At 40.4% G+C, this 26,029-nt stretch overlaps 1 protein-coding gene across 3 annotated transcripts in view; it reads left to right on the forward strand.

Moving 5' to 3' along the window:
* Positions 1–26,029, forward strand: part of TRPV3 (transient receptor potential cation channel subfamily V member 3) — a 579,202-nt gene that overhangs the window by 182,649 nt on the left and 370,524 nt on the right. For all 3 annotated transcript variants that reach the window (XM_044080834.1, XM_044080833.1, XM_044080836.1), the window contains exons 3-4: positions 1,136–1,201; positions 1,322–1,452. In XM_044080834.1, the coding sequence (XP_043936769.1) occupies positions 1,136–1,201; positions 1,322–1,452 (197 nt within the window). The remainder of the gene's footprint in view (positions 1–1,135; positions 1,202–1,321; positions 1,453–26,029) is intronic.

The following is a 26,029-nucleotide window of genomic DNA, read 5'->3' on the forward strand; positions in this document are numbered from 1 at the left end:
TTGACATGTATTCTCTGTAAAGTCATGCAACAAACCATAAGGAGGTAACTCGTGCCCTTTACCCAGATCAGTACAGACTGGGTAAGGGTAAATCTTATGTTCTAAATGTTGTAACAGTTTTAAAGCGATGAAAGCAGTACTGGATTATAAATTACTGTGCTCACAATGCATTTGGTTAAGGTCTTGGATACAGTTTCCCATCGTGTAGGCTGAATCTTAACAAGTATATTATTCAGGTGGAAACAGTGGATAAATAAAAAAATACAAGTAAGGGTGATAGGCCATGGCGGATAAACAACAGAATACTAAGAAAATAACCGTTTTTGATATAATGATGATAACATCTCCTTTGAGGATGAAAAATATATGAGGATTACAAAACAGATGGGGAGCTTCTAAAACTTGTATCATAAATAAAGAATTTGAGACCTTGGTAAGTAACAAACTCAGCTTTGACCACTGTATTACACCAGGAATTTTTTTTGGTCTTCTGTGCACCATATTACCACTCGATTGTTGAACAAAGCATTGTATTTTATAACTTTTGTACTAACTTCCAGTTGAAGGTTTATGACAAGAAAATTATTTGAGTTGGACAACAGGACATTTTCTGAAAAGCTATAAATGTTGACATTATACATCATGATCTTTTAGCTTCTACGGTATGTGCCTAATCTTGTTTTTAGGGTAGTGTCAGAGCTGGTCCTATTTAAAAATCTGAATGTACAGCATACATATTTTTTTACTGATATACCAGTATTAATATGTTACACTGGACACTGGCATATGGTTTTCTGTCAGGAACCATTCATTGTAGTCTCATCAGTTACTGAAACCCTGCACTGCAATCTTTTCGTGAAATTTGTGATCAGTATATGGATTAAGAGTTTATTTACCAATTAATCCTTTCTTTATTAGTATGATTTAAAGTAGAATGCTTGTACATGGACATTATTTGTAGTCACCTGGGTTAATTTTCTGAATGATAATAATGCACAATTGTATATCTTTACAAAGTACTGCACATTCCAGAATGGCTTAATGTTTATGGGAAAACGCATAGCATCATTTAAATGCTCAGCTCATTATGCTGCTAAATGTATGTACTCATCAGATGTTAATGTTTTTTTTCCAGACTGGACAACATAGATTCCCCATCAACTCCTGACAATGCCGTCACTATAGACACAGAACCTAGAAAGTAAGTAGTGATCACAACTACTTTCTGAGCTTACATTTCTAGTATAATAATATATATATAATATGATCTGATAACAATGTGTTGGTAGCAGCACCTATATCATTCTCTCCCATCTTACAGTTACAGGAGGAGGAAAAATCTCAGACAGCAAATTTTTGATGCAATAGCAAAAGGAGATGCAGCAGAAACAAAGGCTGTTCTAGAAAAACTGGCACTTGCTTCAAAAAGATATGTGGACAGGAATGTGACAGGTAAGAGATCAGGCAATTAAAGCACTATGGACTCAGAAATGTACTTTTGCTCATTTTGAATGTTTCATGTGTGTCAAGCTCTGTTCCATGTATATGGGATTGCTATGAAAATGTACGCTATACGTGTAGTCAGTAAAAAATAACTGATACTCACTCAAAAATTATGTAAAGGGATCAGGTTTTGGGGAGAACCTGAATATCACAGTGAATAAGGCCAGACATCAACAACCAATATCAACAAGATGGAAGTGCATCTCTTTACATAAAAACTACCATTACATACTTACCTTATAATCTGAAAGTATGCATTTAAGTAACAGATCACCAGAAGGTAATATATATATATATATATATATATATATATATATATATATATATATATATGTATACACACACACACATATTGTATATAGATATATGTATATGTATTTAATCATCCTGCTTTCTTTCTGTATATATCAATAAACATTTATAGAGTGCTGATGGGTTTAGGTAATCTATATCTAAACAAAGTGTTATTTATAATTATACAATAATAGCTCATTAGTATTTAAAAATGAGCATGTTGGTTGGTCAGCCTAGCCAGTGTGCCTGTTGTAAATTGAGCATATCCCATTGCAAACAAATTGGGCCGCTGAAATATCCTTGATCGACCTGACTGTATTGGGAACTACTCTGCTACTACTGCTGCTAAAGCAATCCTGTAAAAAACATAGTCGATATGCAGGCAGTCCAGGATACCATTAGAGCAGTGTAGCCAAACTTCCAAATTGCTCCAAACAATTGATTAAATGAGTTAGTGCCACGCAATACACAAATGAATGCTGAGGAAACCAAATGCTGTACCACACAAAGCCACTTGCTAATTCTTCAAAAGGACTAGACCAAAATATGAGAAAAATCAGACACATTCTGTAAAACACTGGACAACTGAGAGGTATGCTTATATCAGCAGTGCAATCAATCATACTACCGGCAGTCATACTCTTAACTGCCATAGTTTTACAGAACATCCAGGATTTTCCTCATATGTTTCTCCCTCTTGCTCGTAAAAGATGTGTTTCTCTGGTAAATCATTAAGGGTTTGTATTCATCATTAATGCCACAGACTGGAATTTCACAAAGACGCAAATACAAATAACAGATACAAAGACAAAGCACAATGGAGACACTGGTTTCTCCATTGTCTGTCTTTTACTACAATGATTTACTCTGCAGGTAGGGGGCATACATACTCTATGCATGCACAGAATGTCAGTTTTTTTATGCGTCTTTCGGCTTTTCCCGGTTAGGGGTTGCCACAGTGGAACTCCGATCCGCTAATGATTGGTAGTTGATTTTTATGTGCGGAGTTACCAGCCCTGACACACAACCTTCAACGAAGGTACGCCCATTCACGCATGTCTCCACGCAGAAGACGCTCTAGCTGTGAATCAAACCGTACAGCGTCTTACTGTGAGGCAACAATGCTACCGCAGCACCACCACCGCGGTTTTTCATGCACAGAATGTCAGTATCATTGGAAAAAGTGGAACAAGAATGAATAGCCTTTATGCAAAGATATTATTTAAGAAAGGTAAGTGCAGCTTCTTTCATAAATAATGTTATTGTATAATAGCAATAATCTATGACTGTGTGAAGGTGTATCAGGATTTACCCACTGTTGGTGTAGTTTGATCACAAGGAAGAAGTCACTATATCTGTTTTTTCAAAGAGTCTTGGTTCTCCGAAAACAGCTTAAGGCCTTTCACAGAAGTGTATTTCTGACCAGAATAAGAGAGCTAATTCCACTGTTGAGCAGTCCTATTTAAAAAAAACAGATTGGTTCCTTTTTCTATCTCAGTACTGCATCACTTGCAGTCTGTGTATTCTTTCCTTAGATCATATGCAATTGAATAATTACCCCTAAACAGAAGATGCTCATCTTATGTGTGTCTACTGCATAAAAATTCATATCCATGGGGATTTGCCAATAGTGGGTATTTGCTCTTCTGGTCTGACTTCCAGAGTTTTAACATGCATCCATACCAATTTGGTCTCCTCCAAGGCATGCACTAGTAAAACAAATGACCCAGTGCAGTCCATCCAACAGAAAAGTATTGTCTGTAAGATTTTAATAAAATGTAGCCTGCTGTGGACAATGCCTAGTCAAGCTCATTGGACCATCTATTTTTAATAACAGCAGTACAAGGCTTTAATTCTTGTCACAGTGACATCTGCTCATTCATGTTGCACTCCTAGTTTTCATACATACAATTTTTGCACTAGTGTTTTTTTTTAAGTTAGCACTGTATGTTTCCCAACCTCCTAAAATATTACATTGCAAATGATTGCTTGATAAAATCACATATATACCAATCATATTCAAATGCATCCCATGTTTTTTTGAAAACATTAACTTTTCCATAATGTTCCCACTTCATTTCCCACAAAAAGCAAATTAGTTATCCAGGCAAAAACACCTACAGTCTAAAGTTATAAACCCAGACTATGAATCAGGTGACCTCAGTTCAATTAGCAGTCAAGTGCTTGATGGCACAGACGAGCAGGATGGGTGCCCCTATCTTGGGGGATTAGGAAAGCAATGGACAGCTGTCTAATGTAGCTCTAGCAAAGGCTGGTGCTGAAAGAGATGGAATCTGGCAGAGAGGATGAGAGGCCTGAGAAGATGTTACATGTTCTTCTTGTTTCACTGTTGCAGTCATTACATTTGGGTAATCTGCTGGCAGGTTGCTCTCAGTCGGCCTGAATAACAAAGTCTTGGGTCCTGCGTCGGTTGCTGTCTCCTCTTCCATGACGTTAGGTCATCAGGGGTATAAAACATGCAGCTGACGCCATTTTCTTCAGTCTTTTTTGCCTCACGGTGCCTGAAGCAGAAGCAGTTCACAAGTGCCGGTCGGCCGACTCCTGAAATTTTCGCATTCGAGTTTCAGAACCGAAGTCTTCAATTAAAGCTACGTACCCCGTTGGGGAAATTTTTTCTTGCTCCTTACCGATGTCAGTAAAAGTTAATAATTGCATTACTTGTGGGAAGCAAATACCTCATAAGGATTTCCATTTATACTGTATTCCTTGCCTAGGCCCAGATCACAACGTGCCGTGCTGTCGGTTTTGTGCTAGATTTAACCAACGCACTATTAAACGTTGATATATTTTTGCTTCAAAATATTTTGGAAACAGATTTAATTACCCTGAAATGTCATAGGATAGCAATCCGACTACCAGAGTTCACAAAAAACGCAAAGAAAAGGACAGAGACAAACCGTCGAGGTCCAAACTGATGACGAAGCTTCTCCTAAGCCAGTCACCGGTACTCAGTGAGGTGCTTTCGCAGCCCCTGATACCTGCTACTTTTGAGTCGCAGGCCTCTACTGAGACTCATGCGGAATACGGCATGCCACAAGATTCTCAGAGTATTGTACCCACGGATGTCTCTCCCTCAGATGGGTCCGGAGCCGCTGAGGAGGCACCGGTTTCTGAGGGTGTTTTCAGGCCTCAACATTTCTATATTAAACCGACACCAGCTTCAAAAACAAAAACAACTTCTAAGGCTAAAAAACTGACGCATGAGCCACGTGCTCAGGCCCCTATGCCTAAAAAACAGATGATCAAAATGGCTGAGGACTTAATTACCTTGATCAGGGGTTCCCAACCCCCTCCTGATAAGAGGCCTAGGCAAGACACTGATTATGAATCTTCAGATCAAGTTTCTATTTCTTCTGATTCCTCTTCTGATCAGGAATTTTCTATACCACCCTATGAGGATTCAGATGCAGAAGAATCCATCCCATCTGCATCTCCTCCTGAAGATTATTCTTTTGGAGAAACCTTGCATACTTTAAGGGAACATTTTCATTGGGAGAGTCAGGATTTCTCGGAATCAAAAAAGAGGCTTAGGGATTTCCTTCTTCTTCCTCGGCATAGGCCTTTGGCTATACCTCATGTACTGGACATTGTTGATGATGTGTTTTCGGAATCAAGCATGGCTCCTGATTCCCTACCTCTGGCTCCTAGTAAGTCAGACAGATATTACAGGGTTCCTGACTCCCACAAATTTTTATTCAAAAATCCTGCTGCTGACCTGAAACTATCTTACAGGGTCCCAAAGGTGTAAAGGCCTCTACAGCCAAGAATCCTACCCCCTCTGATAGAGATTCCAGGGCGCTGGATAGATGGGGAAATAAGATTTATACATCTGCAACCTTGGCAATTAGGGCCTTAAACTGCCAGTTTCATATGTTTAAATATCAACAGCATGTTATGGGATTATTGAAACAGAAAATTATGTTGATTTCTGAATGTGTGGAAAATAAAGAATTACAGGAATTATTGCATGCAGCAGAACAGGTTGGAAAGCATACTTTGTAATGTGGTTTTGATTCCTTGGAGGCCTCTTGCAGGGCCGCAGTTACTGGATCTGTGATTAGAAGGCATGCCTGGCTCAAGGAGCAAAATCTGCCTGACCATGTTAAAGCTAAATTGTTGGATGCACCCTTACAGCATGATACTCTGTTTGGTAATTAGGCAGAAGAGGTTTTAAAGAAAATGGAAGACTAAGCTAAATCTATGCAAACTGTAAAAGATTTCTTACAAGTGCAGCCACCCAGATTCAGTAGACAATGGCCTACAAAAAAATTGGTCCTTTCCTGTGTCCAACAGAGCCCCACAAGGCAAATCCAGGCACTCAAAAGACTCTAGATACCAATCACAGGGTTCTTACAGGTCAAAGCAATGGGGTGCCTCTTCCTCCAAATCTGGAGGAAACAAAGCACAACCCTACAGTAAGCAGTCTCAATGACTTCCCTCTGCCATCACCAAGCACTTATCTTTTGGCAGCCCCCTTAGGGGGAAAATTAGCACTTCATGCTCAAAATTGGCAGTTAATAACCCAGGACAAGTGGGTATTAAACATAGTATCCCAGGGGTACAGATTTCATTTCCATGCCTTGCCAATTCCAAATGGTTAGCCAGATCTGCCACAAAATCAACGGGCAGAGGTACAGAAACAAGTTACAACCCTCATGGATATGGGGGCTATTCAAACAGTACCAGAACAGGAAAAAGGACAAGGGTTTTACTCAAGACTGTTCTTGGTACCCAGAAAAGACAATGCCTGGTGTCCAATACTGGATTTATTGATTTTGAACACATTCTTGGATATCCCAAAATTCAAAATGCTAACTTTAAAATCCAACCAGTGTGTGTGAATAAATATTTTTACTACATTTTTACTTTTGGAGCTCCTTTCGTTGTGGAATTAATTGCTGAGTGTTTATTCCTAGCATCTCAAGGCCAGAGGGATTTCAGCTGTATTTCTCTTTCAAAATGCTAACTTTACAACAGCTTCTGCCTATGCTGGGCAAGAACGCTTGGTTAGTGACTCTAGACTTAAAAGAGGCATACCTGCATATCCCAATAAGGGAATCATGCAGAAGGTACCTCCGCTTCAAGGCTGGTTTTATGCATTACCAATTCTCTGCACTGCCCTTTGGCTTATCTACTGTGCCCAGGGTCTTTACAAAGTGCCTGGCATCAGTAATTGCATTTTGCAGACAAAGAAGCATACAAATCTATCCTTACCTGGATGACTGTCTCAGTCAAGCAGAAAACAAGGACGTCCTTTTTCAACATCTGGCATTTGTAAAAAGGCTTCTAACATGCCTAGGGTACACAATAAACGAAAAGAAATCACAACTGGTACCCTCACAAAAAAATACATTCCTGGGTGCAAGCTTGTATACAACTGCCCAGATGGCTTACCTTACACTAGACAAACAAAGGCAACTGACTATTTACTTCAAACAGATGGCAACAAAATCCCAGTTATCTGCAAGACAAATTCTGCAGGCTTTGGGGTTCATGGCATCCTGCATTCTACTAATTCCATATGCAAGACTGCATATGAGGAAACTACAGTGGTATCTAAAAAGTTTATGGAGTCAACATTGCCACAGTCTGGAAACAATGATTCCTCTCATTCCCTGCCTACAACAGGAGTTTCTTTGGTGGGCAGAGACATGTAACCAGAACATGGGACGGTTTTTCACTCTACCCCCTGCCTCCCAAACCCTAACTACAGATGCATCAGACTATTCCTGGGGAGCCCACCTGGTGGGGAGATGCATTCAGGGCATATGGAGCCCAAAACAAATGCATCTGCATATCAACGAGAAGGAGATGTTAGCTGTTCAGAATGCACTGACAGCCTTCAAGGATTTACTTCATCCAGGACAACTATTGATAAAAACGGACAACACCACGGTTATGTGGTACACAAACAAGCAGGAGAGTACACATTTCTACTCCCTTTGCAGACTAGCCATGGCATTGTGGGACACAGCCCTGACTTACCAAGTACATCTTGAAACTCAATTCCTGCCAGGAAAACAAAATACTCTGGCAGATGATCTAAGCAGAAATATTATGGACCCTTACGAGTGGAAACTGGACCCACAAGTCTTCAGCATGATAACAGAGAAATGGGGGAGTCCAGACATAGATCTATTTGCCTCTCCCCAAAATTATCAACTGGACAAATTCTGCACAAGGACTTATCACAGACAAGCATGGAAAGTGGATGCCCTATCATTCAGTTGGAAAAGTCTATCAGTCTACACCTTTCCTTCTCTGCCTCTTCTCCCCAAGATCTTACTAAAGGTCAGACAGGAAAAAACAAAAATGATCCTAATTACCCTATACTGGCCTCGCCAGCACTGGTATCCAATTCTAAGGAATATGTCTCATCTCCCTCCTTGGTACTTGCCTCAAATACCTCATCTACTGTCTCAACAGAGCAATCAAATTCTGCACAATCAGCTCCAAACTCTGAACCTGGCACCGTGGCTGATCATGTAATTATTCAAACAACACCTCTCAGTAAATCTGTGATGGATGTCATTTTGGAAGTGAGAAGGCCTAGTACTAGAAAATCTTGTGCTGATAAATGGAAGAGATTCTGTGCTTTGAACCAAGCACAAGGAACAGATACAGCAAAGCCAAATATTCCTCAGATTTTACAATACTTGACTGAGGTGCTTGACAATGGTCTATCTTTTTCATCAATAAAAATCCATGCCTCTGCCATCTTGGCTCATTACAACACAGAGCCTCCCATCTTTTCTCATCCTCTGCTAAAACAGTATCTTAGAGGGGCCAAAAATTTAAGGCCTCTCAGAAGATCACCAACTCCTGAATGGGACCTCGCTTTTGTGCTGGAAAATCTCACCCTGCCTCCTTTTGAACTAGCAGATACTGCGGATATAAAGTTTTTATCTTGGAAAACAGCTTTCCTTCTGGCAATCACTTCATATAGAAGGGTTTCAGAACTACAGGCCCTCATGGCTGTGGAGCTTTTTATTACATTTCAGCCAGACAGGGTGTCCCTCAGGACCAATTCTTCTTTTATGCCTAAGGTGGTATCCATTGTGGCTCTCACCAAACTATTCACATGCCAACTTTTTTACCCAAATCTGCAGAACAAGGGGGAGCAGATTCTGCATTCCTTGGACATACACAGACAACTAAGTTTCTACTTAAACAGGACCAAAACTCTAAGAACGTCTGAGAAACTACTGGTGGCATTTGCTGCAGGATCAGAGGGGAAGGCTATTTCAAAGCAGACTATTTCAAAGTGGATAAGCCATTGCATTCGTTTCTGCTACTTGCATCATGGTAAACCGGTGCCCAAGGAAATCAGGTCACATTCCACCAGGACTGCATCTACCTCAGCAGCTTTTCTTAGAGGAGTTCCAACCAAAGACATTCTAGAAGCTGCTATTTGGAGCTCTCTTCATACATTTTCAAAGCATTATCATTTGCCTCTCTTCTCTAAGTCCAGGGCAGGCTTTGCCACTGCAGTTCTGCAGGGCCTTATAGCTGCTCCTAATGCTATTTAGCTCCATCCTCCCATCCCTAGCTTTGGGATTCTACCCAAAAGTAATGACTGCAACAGTGAAACACGAAGAACATAATACAGTTGTGTACACTTACCATAAATGTAGATGTTCGAGTGTATTCACTGTTGCAGTCCGGGTTACCCACCCGCCATCCCCCTTTTTTCTACAACTTCTCTTTCCTTCACTATATTCTACAGCCTTTGTGGCGTATTTGTTTTTAGATGCAGGTAAAGTTTATGTTGTTACAATTGCATATATATATATATATATATATATATATATATATATATATTTTTTTTTTTTTTTTTTGTTCCCCATTTGGGGGGGCACCTGACATCTGGGGCAAGAAAAACTGAAGAAAATGGCGTTGGCTGCATGTTTTATACCCATGACGACCTGACATCATGGAAGAGGAGACAGCAACCAATGCAGGACCCAAGACTTTGTTATTCAGGCCGACTGAGTGCAACCTGCCAACAGATTACCCAAATGTAATGACTGCAACAGTGAATACACTCGAACATCAACGTTTATAGTAAGTGTACACAACTGTACTTTCTCTATGGGCCCAGGGCAGGGCATGCAGTCATAGTTACTCCCCATTGCCTGCCCTTCCTTATGTGGCAATGTTGTCACATAAGAAGTGATGTATAGGCTAGGAGAAACACCAAGATCCACAGTATAACAGTGCCTGCCCATCTCACTCCACTTCCCTTGTAAGCCTCTCACCCAGTTAGACTGATATACTGAACAAGGATACCACGTTCAGTTGCTGTTCAGATACGGAGACCCTCCAGCCACATATCACACCAGGGAGCTACCAAAGATGGTACTTGTGAAGTTTGAGACTATAGGGGCAGGCAGGGGCTTGAAGCCTGTGGTAATGACAAATATATATGTGTATATCCAAGCAAAATTGTTTGGATAATTCATTGTTTCCTTCTAATACTTTGTGGCTCACCTGGATGTAGTGTAGGAGGGAAGAGCAGATAGTATAATTGAATATTTTGTCTTAGGAAATACTGTATTAAATACAAGATGTCCTGAACTATATACTTTATTTGTATAAGGTGGCATCTTCTGATATTAAAAATAAATAAATAAAAATACAACTACATCATTTTCGACCTATGCAGCATGTAGAGATTTACTAAGATTATCATTCAGGATATCATATACATTGACTACTGTATCTTTAAAATGCAAATGAACACATACATTTCAGTAGTTACAGACAGACATAGTGAAACATGATCTGTACTGTGGGATGACTTGGCATGCATTTTAATACTCTAAAGCAAATCTAATCCAGCTAACTGGGGAACTGATGAAATGTATGTGCCTGCCACACTTCACTAATCCCATCTCGCACACTGCCACATTTGTTAATACATTTTATGCCCAGCTCAAAGCATGCATTGATGCATCTGTCCTCTTAAGACATAAATACAATGCCAAATTAAGGAATAAATGCCTGCACTGGAAACCTCATATAAACAAACTATACAATAAGATGAACAAACTCATAGGCTGTAAATGCAAAAAATAATATCCCTCTCATCAACAGACGAACTCAGAAAGATAAGCAAGGAACTCAATCAATAAACCTAATCCTCCAAATTATTTAATATTGAAAATTCTATATACTAAGGACAATCTCAAAGCTTTCTCCATTTATATCATAAACCTTAGAGTTAATGTCCAGCAATGCTCAAAGGTAATAACACAACAAAAACATATACTTGTCCCTTTAGAGGTTAGATATTGTATTAACAGAGAATTTCAGCTCTACCTTTATTCCCCTAGCTCTTAGCACACCCACACTACCCCGTGATCACCTCTGAGGAAGTTCTAAATGCTCTCTCCAATGTCAAAACCACTAGCTTCATGGGTCCTGATAATGTGCCAGACTGCCTTCTTGTTAGTACAAGACACTGTTTTGTAGACTCACTAGAAAACCTATTCAACACTTCATCCTCTCCACTGGACTCATGCCAGAGGAATGGAGAACTGTGGTAATCATCACTCTCCACAAGAGGGGGTCCACTACTGGTCCATGAATCTATAGACCTATACACCTCAAAAGCCATATTTGTTTATTACTTATTTATTTGTTTTTGTTAACTAGGAAAGTCCAACTGGGTGGGAAAGCCCATTTTTAGTGGAGGGCCATAGAGAAATACTCCACAGAATCAATATCTTTACATAAATGTATAGCATAAATACTTTACAGATAATGTATGTGGACTGTTTTTCTTTCAAAATGTACAAAATAATTTCTATCCCTGTTTGGGAGCTTTTCTCCACAGACCTCCACTGAAAATGGGCATTTCAGTTCCCATACAGACTTTCCTGGTAAACTAAAGCAAATAAATAAATATATAATTAAAATAAAATGCAGACATATTTTACATGAAGTTGATGTTTACAAAACTAACAGCTTAGAAACAGTCATTTGTAATTATTTAATTAGTTAGTTTGTCAGGGTAGTACACTGATCTCATGAAACCATTTGCATGCTCAGTCTCATCTGTAAAACAATAGAATAAGTATGGAGCTTATTAACAAGGACATACACAGTGTAAAAGCCCTGGGACACTGCCAGTTTGAGTTTCTTAAAGGCAGAGCCTGCCTTTGGAACCTGGTGGGCTTCCTCGAACATCTCACTGATGCATTATTCTCAGGCCAGTAGGTTCACACACTGCTTACCTGGAACCAGCCAAGGCCTTCGACAACCTCATACATTCTAGCATTCGTTCTTCAAACTAAATGTAAACCTGTATGTTGCCTGCTGTATAGCAAACTGGATAACTTGCAGAATCCCATCTAATAGTGTGAGATGCATGCTGTTTTCAAAGAGTTGTTGCCAGTAGTGTCCCTAGGAATCAGTTATAGGAACAAGCTGATGTTTGCTTCTCTGATATCAAGCCTGACATCAAAGGTCTATGGCTAATCAGGTTTTGTAATTGTCATTAACTCAGTAGAGATTAACATGCACCAAGTGGTGCCTGGCCCATGGCCTAAAACCTAATGTCAGGAAATGCGACATTGTACCCTTTGGCAAAACTGATCACCCATGCACTTAACACATAGGCGACACCTCTTAAAAAGATGGTTTAACCATTAGGGTCCTATAAACTTTCACTGACAGTGAAATCTCCTTTGATTACCATGTATCCATTGTTATTAGAAAATCCTTCTAACTAGTCAGACTAATCACCAGAGATATTTCTTCATGACCTAAAGAAATTATCATTCGTGTTCACTCTTAACTCATGAGACCTAAAATACAGTGTAATGGCCCATTTGGCATGTACTTGTCAAAGCATATGACCTAGCTTGAGAAACCATCACATTTTATCACTAAGATAGCTAAGGGCATGTCTTCCTTGAGTAACCCAGACCACCTTAAAAGACTCTCTGTTTTCTAGAAACTCTTGAGAGGTGACCTCTGTCTAAGCTACGGAGCCTCAAAGGGTTCAGTCTTATGCAGCCTCCTGCACATCTACAAAATTAGCACACCCTAAACAGCCACCCAAGAGACCTTAACTTCTACTGAAGCATAGATAGGGCCTGTTGGCAAAACAGATATATATCCCAGAAAAAAACTTTTGAATAGAGTAGACTTCATTTGAATAAAAAGAAAAGTAACTCATTGATCCACTTTAAAAACTTGGATGAACAAATACCGACATATGCACCCAAATGCAGCATAAAATCTTTACAAGGCATTACTTTAGGACAACTGAAACATTTTTGGGGCAGTGAGCCCCAGCTCTCCAGCAATCTGTGCAACTGATCAGTGGTATTAACAACCCCTTGGAGAGTTCACAGACAATGGCTACAGTTCTCTTTTTCACCTTTCATTTGCTAAAAAAATACCATGCAGAGGCATTGCACAACATTTGGATATGTGTGTAATTTGACAAACACAAATAAATGCCAGTGAGACACAAATATATTTGCAAATTCAACAAAAAGTAACTAGTGGAAATTAGCAAATTAATATGATCTGCAGCGGAGAAAGAAACACTGTTCAGTATTAATACAATTACCTTAACCGTAAACTCTTCCAGATAAGACAAGTTCAACAACACATAGTAACTATTTACATTTCCTATCAACTTTTACAGACTGAACCATAATGTACATTGATTTCAAATGATAAAGGTAAAACAGGTACTTTAAGGACATCAGAAAACCGAAAAGGAAAAGACTGAGTGTAAAATGTTACCAACCAACAGTGAGAATATCACCCAGCCAGATGTCGCAACCAAAGTACCAGAAGAAAACTTTTCACAGACTTAATTATAGTGAAAGATATATGTCACAGTGCTGTAGAGACAAGGGGCTACAACCCATAGTAACTTCAGATATGCATCAATCAATTCAAGTTCCAAGGGGCAAAACAACACATTTGTTGGCTTCCTACACAGAATCTAAGAAAACCTAAGAAAATTTACGAATGTATGGTGACAGGCTGTCATGGAACTCCATACCACATTCAGAGTGGTACCATATACCAGATTACTAATGGGTGACCTCATCAGACCCATCAGCCTGATAAGTATCCATGTAAAGTCATTGAAAAATAATGATGGAGTTGATCTAATATACGACACAATGAATTTATTTCTGTTAGACATGAAAGAGTATGAGATTAAGGGGATATAGGTTCATAGGTAGGTACTAGGCTATCGGCCCAAGGGCCAAAGTAAGCCTAGCCAACAAGGTTCCCTGGCTTACTCCCCCCAAGAAAGTTAATTTCCTGTGCCTCTGTCGAGCAGAGCCACAGAAGTGATCCTCGGGGTGTATTTCCTATTTCCCATCCACTCATCAAGATTTTTCTTGAAGAGTGCTAATGAGTAACTTTGCTTGACATAGATGGGTAGCTTGTTCCAGAATATAGGAAGTCTCTGAGACAGGAATCTATCCCTCCAGCATGTCCTGTTTATTGTGGTGACAAGGTGTAGGTCCCTAGAGCATGTAGCTCAGAGGGATTAGGATTTCTTTAGGTGTAGCATGTCCAACAGCTCTGGGTTTAACATAGCTTTATATGTTAGGCAGAGATCTCCTTGGAGTAGGCGATATGTTACAGAGTAAAGCTGGAGTTTTTTGAGATGGTCAGTATAGGGCATCTGTTTGAGGCCAGTAATCCTGTTTGTGAAGTACTTCTGTGGCCTTTCCAACTGCTGCAGATGTCTTGTGAGGTACATTCCAAAAGGGGCATTATACTCTATGTTTTTTTTGTTGTTGTTTGTCTTTCGGCTTTTCCCGGTAAGGGGTCGCCACAGTGAAACTCCGATCGGCATTATACTCTATAATGGGTCTAATTAGTGCCAAGTAGTGGGGAACAATGACCTCTTTTTTCCTGGATGAGAACCCTTTTGTGATGAGGTGTGCCACATAGAAGGATTTCCTGACTACTGTGGCGATGTGATTATGAAAGGAGAGGCTACTGTCCACCTGGGTCTCAAGGTCTCTTATCACACATTCGGCATTAAGTAGACTGCCGTTTATGTGGTAGTTCATGGGTACAGAGTTTTTACCATAGGGGATGACAGTGCACTTTTTGGCATTAAGTATGAGGCCATGCCTCTGACACCAGGCATCTGTCTCAGTGAGGCCCTTCTGTGGTATGTGGGGTTATGTGGCAGATCCTGGCACCCGACAGGCAGCTGACAGTAACCTTCTCCTTGTTTAGTCTGGTGAGTGGGACATCAGTGTGCCTGACTATAGAGTCACCTATGACTAGTGTGTTGGGTACGTTATTTTGCCTTATGGGCTGTGGTTTATTGACACACTGAGTCTGTGGGCTATGTGTCATTTGGGTTGTGTTGGGGGGTGGAGGTTGCTTGCATTTCTGCTTTGGAGGTCTCTTGTTGCTTGAGCATATTATTATTGAGAGCCTCTGTGAATGTTTTTGTGTTTCTGTGCGAGGATTTTAGTGGTGTAGGTTTAGCGGGACTATGTGATGAGTGTGGTGTGGTGCAAGTGTTTACCTTCTCTTCTTGACTGTCAAGTTCAGTCTTGGTTGGAGAGAGCTTTACCTCAAGTTTGGCTAGATAAGTGCATCTCTCACAGGTTGTGGTGTTGGGTGGTAGGAGGGGAGGGTTGTCTGTGTACATGAGGCAATTGCTACATTGCCCCAAGATGTTCAGATTCATCAGTTAGACAGGAGAGAACACTGGGAGCTGACCCTTGGACATGCCTGAATAAAAAAAACACTTTCCTCTAGACAAGTGAGGAAAGTGAGTATAAGAACTGTTTTTATCTAAGCAAGTGAGGAAAGTAAGTACAAAAACTGTTTTCCTCTAGGTAAAGAGGAAGATTGAGTGCTGTAGTAATTTGTAGCTTATTTAGTGCTAACAACAAGTTCTAAACAAGTGCTGAGCATGAATAAGCAAATTCAAAAGCTAAAACTAAGTTTCTGTACCTGGATCTTGTGGTAGATAGGCTACCTAGTGCTTACCATTCTGATTGATAAGCTAGAATGCTTCCATAAGTTCATAGGTTGGTACTAGGCTATCAGCCCTAGGGCCTATACAAGCCTAGCCATAACAATTCCCTGGATATTTCTTCCCACAATATTTACTTCCCTAGACCCCTGTCTAGCAGGGTGACTGACATGATCCCCGGGGAGAATTTCCTATTTCCCATCCAATCGTCAAGGTTCTGTTTGAAGAGGGTCAAGGAGGCGCTCTGCTTGACATATATGGTCAGTCTATTCCAGAGTATGGGGAGTCTCTGGGTCAGGAACCAATCCCTCCAGCATGTTTTGTTCATTGTGATGACAAGGTTTAGATCCCTGGAGCGTGTGGCTCTGAGGGATTGGGATTTCTTTAAGTGGAACATGTCCAACAGCTCAGGGTTTGACATGGCCTTGTATGTTAAGCAGAGATCACCTCTGAGTAGACGATATGCCACAGAGTATAGCTGGAGTTTTTTTAAATGGTCAGCATAGGGCATCTTCTTTAGGCTTGTGATTCTTTTAGTGAGGTATTTCTGGGCCTTTCCAGCTGTTGCAGATGTCTTGTGAGGTACATACCAAATGGGGCATTGTACTCTATAATGGGTTTAATGAGGGATGAGTACAGTGGGACAATGACCTCCTTTTTTCTGGATGAAAAGCCCTTAGTGATGTGGTGTGCCGCATAGAAGGATTTCCTGACTCTTGTGGCGATGTGGTTATCGAAGGAGAGATCACTGTCCACCTGTGTCCCCAAGTCTCTCATCACATTTTCGGTGTTTAGTGTACTGCCACCTATGTGGTAATTCATGGGTACATGTTTTTTCCCAAAAGGGATAACTATACATTTCTTGGCGTTATGCTTGATCCCATGGCTCTGGCACCAAGCATCTGTTTCTGTAAGGCCCTTTTGTAGAATATCCACATCATTTGGGGATTCAATAATGGCTCCCAGTTTGCAGTCTTCTGCAAACTTTGTAAGCCAGATTCCCTTAGTGTTGGCCTGTACTTCAGAAAAGTAGATGCCAAACAAGAGTGGTCCCAGGACTGAACCCTGAGGTACTCCACTTGTCACTTGTCTGGAGCTGGATTTGGAGTTGGCTACTTTTACAGTCTGGGTTCTGTCAGTAAGCCAACTGGCAACCCATCGAGTGACATAGGGATTTATGCCCAGCTTAGTAAGTTTATCTATGATTCCAGAGTGGGGGATGGTGTCGAAGGCCTTGGTGAGGTCCAGATAGGCTGTGTGGACCGCCTTACCCTCGTCCACACCTCTGGAGACTGATTTGAAGAAGTCAGTCAGGTTCAGGAGACAAGATCAGCCCTTCACGAACCCAAACTGTCTGGGGTCCAGTGTTTGAAGGTTGACAATGTCTTTGTTTATAAGTTCCATGATAATGCATTCCATGCCCTTGCAGATCAGGCTCATCAGACTGATGGGACGGTAGTTCCCAGGATCCAAGGTGGATTCCCCCCTTGTGAAGTGGGATAACTGTAGCTGTACACCACTCAGTGGGCAGGAAGCCTGAGGTGAGGCTATGATTAAACATGACACTTATGTGAGGTGCCAGTTCATTTTGTAGTTCATGTAGCACACAGCCAGGGGTGTCATCTCGTCCCATGGATGCTGCATTCTTAGCTTTGGAGAGTGTGGTTTCTACCTGTGTGGCCATGATTACCGGAATTTGGCAATCCTTTGGTACTGAGGTGGGACCTTTAGGGGGGGAGAGAGGGGGGTGAAGTTGGCACTAAATCGATCTGCCAGGATATTGGCAATATCCTTGGGATCAGTATATTTAATGCCATTCTGCTGTAGCTCAGAGCAGATCTGAGCATTGCCATTTAGATTCTTGACATAACTATCGAATGCCTTGTGGTTGTCTTTGGAATCTTTGGCAATTTTATTTTCATAACTAGCTTTGGAGGATTTTATGGGGGATCTCAGCTTCTTACTGAGGCTGGTAAGGGAGTTTTTTGCATCCCGGGATTTTCCTCTTTTCTGCAACCATTTCTTCCTTCTGTTGTGTACTTTGTTTATGGCAAGGGACCACCAGATTGGCTTCCTTTTTTTGGTGGAGTGCATCTTGGTTCTATTTGGGATGGCATGATTCATGCACGAGTGGATGTGCTCGTACAGTGCCTTAGTGTAGGATTCAGCAGTCGAACTTTCAGCTCCCGTCTGCATGGGTGTCATGAAGTTTGTCACTTCTGACTTGAGTAGCATGAAGTTGGCTTTGGAGAAGTTTTTTATGGAGGTTTCCTTACTGGGGAGTGGGGGGTGGGATGTGGATGTCAAAGGTGATTAGCTTATGGTCAGACCTGACCAATGAGGGGGTGACCACTGGTGTGGAGCATCTGTCTCCCATGCTGGTAATAACCAGGTCTAGGATATTGGAGCCTCTGATGGAACAATGGATTAGTTGATCCAGGGTGTTGGAATTTATGAATTCCAACAACCGTTGGGAAAAGGTGTTGGTACCCGAGTAGTTTTCCCAGTTAATGGCAGGGTAGTTGAAATCACCCAGTATTAGGATGTTTGGTTGTATCTTAATATTTTCCAGTATATTTAGAAAGGTGTAGTGAGAATATTGGGGTATGGTGGGGGATCTGTAGCAAGTTACAGTTTGGACAGTCCTACCTAGTGTTAGTTGCACCTGGAGAATTTCAGATGCATTGTGTTGGGCAACTAGCCTGGAGGTTTGAATATCCTTGGTGACTATGGACACTCCTCCACCTTTAGTGTGTCGGTCTTGGTTTGGTGGCCAAAAAGTGTGGTAAGAGTTGTAGCCTGGTATTACAGGGGTGCTCTCTGGAGCCTTGAACCAGGTCTCAGTTACTGCACAGATATCGATGTTCTCCATTTTTAGGAGTGCCTCGAGAGAGTGCATTTTGAGGTTTAGACTTCTAGCATTGAGTAGCATTACCTTCAGATTTTGCATGCTTGTATCTGTTATGGTGGTGGTTTTGTCCTTTGAACCTTGCCTAAAAAGGCACTATAGGGGTGGCAAGAGCTTTAGCCAGTAACGTGAATCCCAGGGTTGACAGGTGCAGACCATCTCTGGAAAAGCATCATGGTTTGTCGATCATGTTGTCCCAGGCAGACAGATACTGGATCCCCTTGGAATGACACCAGAAGCTTAGCCAATTGTTGAAGTCCATCATTTTGTCCTTATACTGTGGTATCATTCTGGGTGAAGGCAGGATGCTACTCAGGGCTAGGGTCATATGTGCCTGGGCCACATGATCCAAGAGCTCTTCCAATGTCTCTTTTCATGTAGTCCAGGGAGGTGCGTCTCAAGTCATTCACTTCAACATGGAAAATGACAGAGTCATATTTGTACTTGTTGTGGAGTGACCTGAGTGCGTGGGTTATGTGGCAGATCCTGGCACCCGGCAGGCAGCTGACTGTAATTTTCTCCTTGTTCATCCTGGTGAGTGGGACATCACTGTGCCTGACTATAGAGTCACCTATGACTAAAGTGTTGGGTACGTTGTGTTGCTTTAGGGGCTGTTGTTGGGTGGCACACTGGTGTTGTGATCTATGTGTCACTTTGGTTGTGACTGGTGTTTGTTTGCATTTCAGCTTCGGAGGTCCTTGTTGCTTGGGCAGGTTAATGTTAAGGGCCTCCGCATATGTGGGTTTAGTGTTGCTATGTGTGGGTGTTGATTTTGTGGGTTTTGAAGGGCTATGTGTTGCTTGAGGTGTAGTGCAGGTGCTAACCTTCTCCTCTTGAATGTCAAGCACAATCTTGGCTGGAGAGAGCTTTGCTTCCAGTTTGGCTATGTAAGTGCCTCTCTCGCAGGTTGTAGTATTGGTAGTAGGAGGAGAGGGTTGTCTGTGTACATGAGGCAGTTGCTGCATTGCCCCAGTATGCCCATATTTACCAGGTGGACAGGAGAAATCACCGGAAGCTGACCCTTGGACATGCCTGTTTAGGTGCTTTTTTTGTAAAGTACAAGAGCTGTTTTCCCTTACCTTTGCAAGGTACTTTGCAATTATAGGCTGTTTAGTGCCTACGATTAATTTCTCCTTATTAACAAGGAGAGTTGAGTGCTTGTATCAGTTTAAGGCTTCCTAGTGCTTTCCAGCAGGTTCTAGAGCAAGTGCTGGTCACAGGGGTTCAGATTTTAGTGCTACTACTGAGAAACCAGCTAGTTCTAATGGAAAATTTGAAGAGCAGACTTTCTGGCACCTGGAATAGTTTAACCGTAGCCCCGCAGTGCTGCACGATGCAAAAAACATGCAGACACACACACGTTTTTAAGCCAGAATGTTGAAAGGGATAGAAATCAGGCCAAAATGGCTGATAAAATTACAATTTCAGAACTGGAAACCACTCCTCTAGTGTTAGATAAACAATACAATGCTCACCACTCCCACTGGTAAGCAGTAGAACTTCCCTCTACCACAGCAAGGTCTGGATAGCTTTGAACACAGAAAATAAAGTCCTGAAACCAGCAAAGCCTGGGATCTGGACTATACTAGCTAGGAAAGGCAGGAAACAAGCAAACAAGATAGTATTTTTGGGGGGTTTGTTTGTTTTTTTTGGTTAAAACAGGCTAAACAATACAATAATACAGTAAATAAACACAGAAAAGGCTAACACACTTGAGTGTGTAGCCCTAAACAGTAAATGCAATTAAAACTCTACAAAATTAGCAATTAAAAATTTTTTTAATGAAGCAAGGCAAGTGCACAACTGAAAAATGATTTAAGAGGCAGTAATACAGTAGAATAAGTAGCTAGTCTACATATGCAGAAAAGTCTATATATATACAGAAAATCAGCTAAAACAACACTAAAACAATTCACTAAATATACTCTATATTTCCAAAATGTTTGAGAAGCACAGTCAGAACGCAAGAAGATTCAGGCATTTTTTTTTTTTTTAAGACAGGGAGAAAGGAGGAACAGAAGGAAAGAAACTAAGTGGGTTGGCCTTTTCAGATGTTCTCTCTGTATTAGGTAGAATGAGCTAATAACACTAGACTGGGAGGAGTGTCCAAGATCAAATTTAGAGTAGGGGCGGGCAACTGCAAGGCCAGCAGGTATAAAGACAAGATGCCAATAGGGAGGGACAGGTGGAAGCTATTTTAGGCAGAAAGCACTACAGAAATGTTGATCACAGCAGAAAACCAGCAGTGAGTCAATAGCTATGAAATACAGTACAAGTATGCAGTATATAATAAAATTGCTATACATATCTAGAATAAGCAATAAATACTAAAAATAAGCAAATAACAGGCTGCTTATTGCTATATATCATATATCATGTGCTCCCCCTCAGATAGCTCTGTGTGTAATGGCTGAAACACGCAAGTTAACTTCTTAAGTAACAGAAAGTTGAAACCTGAAACAACTTTAAAAAAAGCTCAAAAGAACCAATGAGGTGCTTTCTCCAAGCTGTAGACCTGGCAACCCAACTAGATTACCATAAACACTAAACTCTCACTGAAGTGGGGGATGGTCTTTGCTAACTGAGATGGCCTGGACAATGAGCTCAGAAAATAGCCTCTAACAAACAACTAGGCCCACAAACATGATCAGGAATATGGAGAATATCACAGCTACTACCTAAACTATTTTAGGCAGAACACACTACAGTGCAAGAATGCACTTTAGCTGTTTCTTCCTCTTCAGGCTTAAAAAAATCAATCAGTAGCTGTATATATTTAAAGCTTGTTTCCAAATTCAAGGCTTGCCATTGGGCAAGAAGTTCAGGATATTTGTTGCCGTAATTCGGCATACACTTAATTCTCATGCCCCTAGGAATAACTTTGCAATGCATGCTAGCCTTTTAAGCCTGAAGAGGAAGAAACAGCTAAACTGATCAGAACTAAGCAACTGGAACTAGAAAAAATGGACCTGTCTGAGTCCTGTATTACTAAACTAGAGACTTTACAGTTCAACCTGAATTCTTATGACGACAAATTAAAATATCAGAAAAATCAGAAAATTCATAAACTCTCTAGAGATATTTCTGATTTTAAGCAAAAGGATTTTTGAATGGCCCAGGGAAGACAGACCAGCTCATTTTAAGAGTCAACAGCTATCTAGCTTACCTGTCTTGTCATCTCCCACCCATAGATCTCATATTAATATGAATTTCACCACTTTGCCTAAGACGAATGATGTGATGGCACCCGAAGCCTCTTTGTCCACCACCGGTGTTCATTCCATGTTTTCATCTGATCTTACAGCTGATGAGGAGAGACAACTTGCCTGCCCAACAGGCACTAGACCTAAACAAGGAGCGTCACATGCCCCCATTGTTCAAAATTTACCATTTTTTTTAAACAAACCTGGCAACGGAATACCAGGTCCAACAGATAGGACAGGAAGAGAAAGAAACTGATCCAGTAATCAGAACTGATCTGGTAGTGAATTTGTCTAATTTTGCATTAAGTAAAGACCAACTGAACCTGTTCAATAAAGGTTTAACCTTTATTCCTTCCTTGGGTTCTGATTTGAGTGAATTTGTTCTGGAAGCAAAATATTTTGGTAGAAATGTATCACTAAAGAATATTTTTGGTCATCAGAATAATCGACCACAAACCATCTTATAAAAATCGAGTACCTTTGTTCCTGTCAACCATCCTACAGTGGATCTCTTTATCAGGTTATGTGAGAAAGAAGTGGAACAAATTAGACAAAGTGGCTTAGGAATAGCTCGCTTCTATAATATAATCAGTGGAGAGAGAAAGGCACTGGCTGAACTTCAGGAAAACACACAGATTGTGATCAAGCCCTCAGATAAATGTGGTGCCATAGTTATTCTTGATTCAAAATGGTACAAAGACTCAATGAATATGATGATCTCTGAGGAGAAAACATATGAAAAGATCACTAAAGTTTTTTTGGACCGAAAAATAACCACAGTAAAGCAAGATCTACATGAAATGCTGATCCAAAGACGCATAAGCCAGGACCTTTATGAGTTTTTTGATACAGCTTATCCATCCATTTCCTCCATAAGTGGCCTTTCCAAGATTCATAAAAGTATCACAGACCCACCACTCAGGATGTGGATGGGTGACAGAGCCACTTTCCATTTTTGTGGAGAAAGAGCTAAAGACAGTACTAGCGACTATTCCCACCATTCCTAGAGACACTGGTATGTTCATGGCACAGCTGAATATGTTTAGGAACACTGCAGAAGACCTGTCCAACATTTTGCTTGTGACTATGGACATTTGCAGTCTTTTTACTCCCATTACTAATGATTATGGAATTGAGTTCATCAGAGCCTTAGTTTCTATAGTTCCACATAATCTGAATTTAGACCTCATTTGTACACTACTTGAGATGATCCTGGAAACCAATATGTTTTTCTATGGAGATAATTATTGGCAACGCTGGGATGTGGCTATGGGCACACCCTGTGCTAACAGTTCCTCAAATTTTGTTTTAACTGTTTGGGAAAGAACACATATTTTTAATACCATCAATCCTTGGTCCAACAATATGGCATTTTGTGGACATTTTGTGGATGATGTCTTTCTTTTATGGAAAGAGAATGAGAATGAGTTGAAGAAATGTGTCACCTATTTGAATGAAACCACTACCTTCTTAAAATGTACTGTCCAGAGCTCCCGCTCTGACATTGATTTTTGGATGTAAAAGTTTCCTTGGATGAACACAAACAGATTGGTACCTCTATCTTTAGGAAGGACACATGGAAAATCATTATTTACACAAACATAGTCTACACCCCAGACACATCCCCAAGAACATTATGAAGAATGAGATGACTTTGCACCAAGGAATCAGATTTTAACAAGGAGAGACACTTTTTACAACAAAACTTAAAGGAGAGAGGCTATTCAAACCATGATATTGATATGAGCCAAGAGGAACTATGAAATCTCAGATTGACTAAAGGCTTACCACATGTTAATAAGCAGCTACAACAGGAAAACTCTTATGTGAGAGACAGACAATATCAACATAATGACTGTGTCAAGTTCATTTTGACTTACACCAATGATAATCGCCAGATCTGTGCAGTGATAAAAAAATTTGGCCGGTCCTAACCCAGAATAGTAAACTTTGTGAAATTGTTGGTGAACATCTGAAGTTTGTCTTTAAAAAATAAAAAAAACTTGAAGCGTCTACTCTGCCAGAAGGATGGCTTCCATCGTAACTCCAAGTGGAGCAAACAAGGCACCCTTCAATGTGGCAAATGCTCTGCTTGTAGAACTATAGATGTACTTGATACTTTTAAACATCCCATCAGTGGACTGGAATACACCTTTTCGTGTAAAGCTGACTGTAATACGCAGCATTTAGTGTACCTCGCTACTTGCCAATGCTGCACTGCCTATTATGTTGGCAAAATAGATCAAATCTTTAAAAATAGAATACTTAGGCATCTGATAAATACTCATAATAAGGGCCTTAAGAATGCCCTTGCTTGTCATGTTGCTCAATTTCCAGGACACTTTTTTAAGTTTAAGGCTATTGAAGTTACATCTAAAGGGATGAAACTAGGAGATATCACCAACAATACTGAAAGGAATGAAACCAAATAGATCATAAATTTGAGAGCAGACAGGTCTCCTGGTTTAAACACTGTAGTTTCTCTGAGACCTATTCTGAAGCATAGGAGAAAAGCCATTGGTTGATATGAAGGTGTGTTTTCTTTTAAGTGCTCTGATTGGCAAGTTTTCTGATTGGAGCTCAATGATGATACCTGGCTGTGATTTGCTTGTGATACTCTGAGTGATGATTAGTTTATGCAAATAACTACTTCTCTTCAAGGTTGTTGATTGGCGGTTTTCCGATTGATTCTTTGGCAGAACAACCTGTAGCCAATTGGTTGTGCATATCTTTTAAAAGCATGTTGTTCTTGTTTCCCTTTACAATCTGAAGAAGGTATTTCCGAAAGCACTTATCGTTTGAAAGGGATTTTATTTTTGTTTTGCCACGTTTAATGTCTCAAGTTTTTAGTAAAAGATTTGTGTTCATCTTTTTTGTTGGATTTTAACAGGTTTGCCAGTCGTCTGTGCTGATGTCGCTGCTTTTCTCTTTGGATCTTAAGTAACAGAAAGTTGAAACCTGAAACAACTTTAAAAAAAGCGCAAAAGACCCAATGAGGTGCTTTCTCCAAGCCGTAGACCTGACAACCCAACTAGACAATGACCATAAACACTAAACTCTCACTGAAGTGAGGGATGGTCTTTGCTAACTAAGATGGCCTGAACAATGAGCTCAGAAAACAGCCTCTAACAAACAACTAGGCCCACAAACATGATCAGGAATATGGAGAATATTACAGCTACTACCTAAACTATTTTAGGCACAACACACTAAAGAAATGTTCATCACAAACACAATCAGGAGTATGGACAATATTACAGCTACGACCTAAACTATTTTAGGCAGAACACACTGCAGTACAAGAATGCAGTATACAGTAAAATTGCTATAAATATCGAGAATAAGCAATAAATACTAAAAATAAGCAAAAAAAAAAACAGGCTACTTATTGCTATATATCACAGATCAGGTGCTCCTCCTCAGATAGCTCTGTGTGTAATGGCTGAAACACTCAAGTTAACTTCTTAAGTAACAGAAAGTTGAAACCTGAAACAACTTTAAAAAAAGCTCAAAAGAACCAATGAGGTGCTTTCTCCAAGCCATAGACCTGGCAACCCAACTAGACAATGACCATAAACACTAAACTCTCACTGAAATGGGGGATGGTCTTTGCTAACTAAGATGGCCTGGACAATAAGCTCAGAAAACAGCCTCTAACAAACAACTAGGCCCACAAACAATCAGGATTATAGATAATATTACAGCTACTACCTAAACTATTTTAGGCAGAACACATTACAGAAATGTTTATCACAAACACAATCAGGAATATGGACAATATTACAGCTAAGACCTAAACCATTTTAGGCAGAAAACACTACAGAAATGTTTATCACAGCAGAAAACCAACAGTGAGCCAGTAGCTTTGAAATACAGTACAAGTATGCAGTGTACAATTAAATTACTATAAATATCTCAAATAACCAATAAATACTAAAAAATAAGCATAAAAACAGGCGACTTACTGCTATATATATCACAGATCAGGTGCTCCTTTTCAGATAGCTCTGTGTGTAATGGTTGAAACACTCAAGTTAACTTCTTAAGTAACAGAAAGTTGAAACCTGAAACAACTTTAAAACAGCTCAAAAGAACCAACACAGAAAGGCTTTG

Source organism: Protopterus annectens, chromosome 8.part0, assembly GCF_019279795.1.
Source record: "Protopterus annectens isolate FY-2018-M chromosome 8.part0, PAN1.0, whole genome shotgun sequence".
NCBI lineage: Eukaryota > Metazoa > Chordata > Ceratodontiformes > Protopteridae > Protopterus > Protopterus annectens.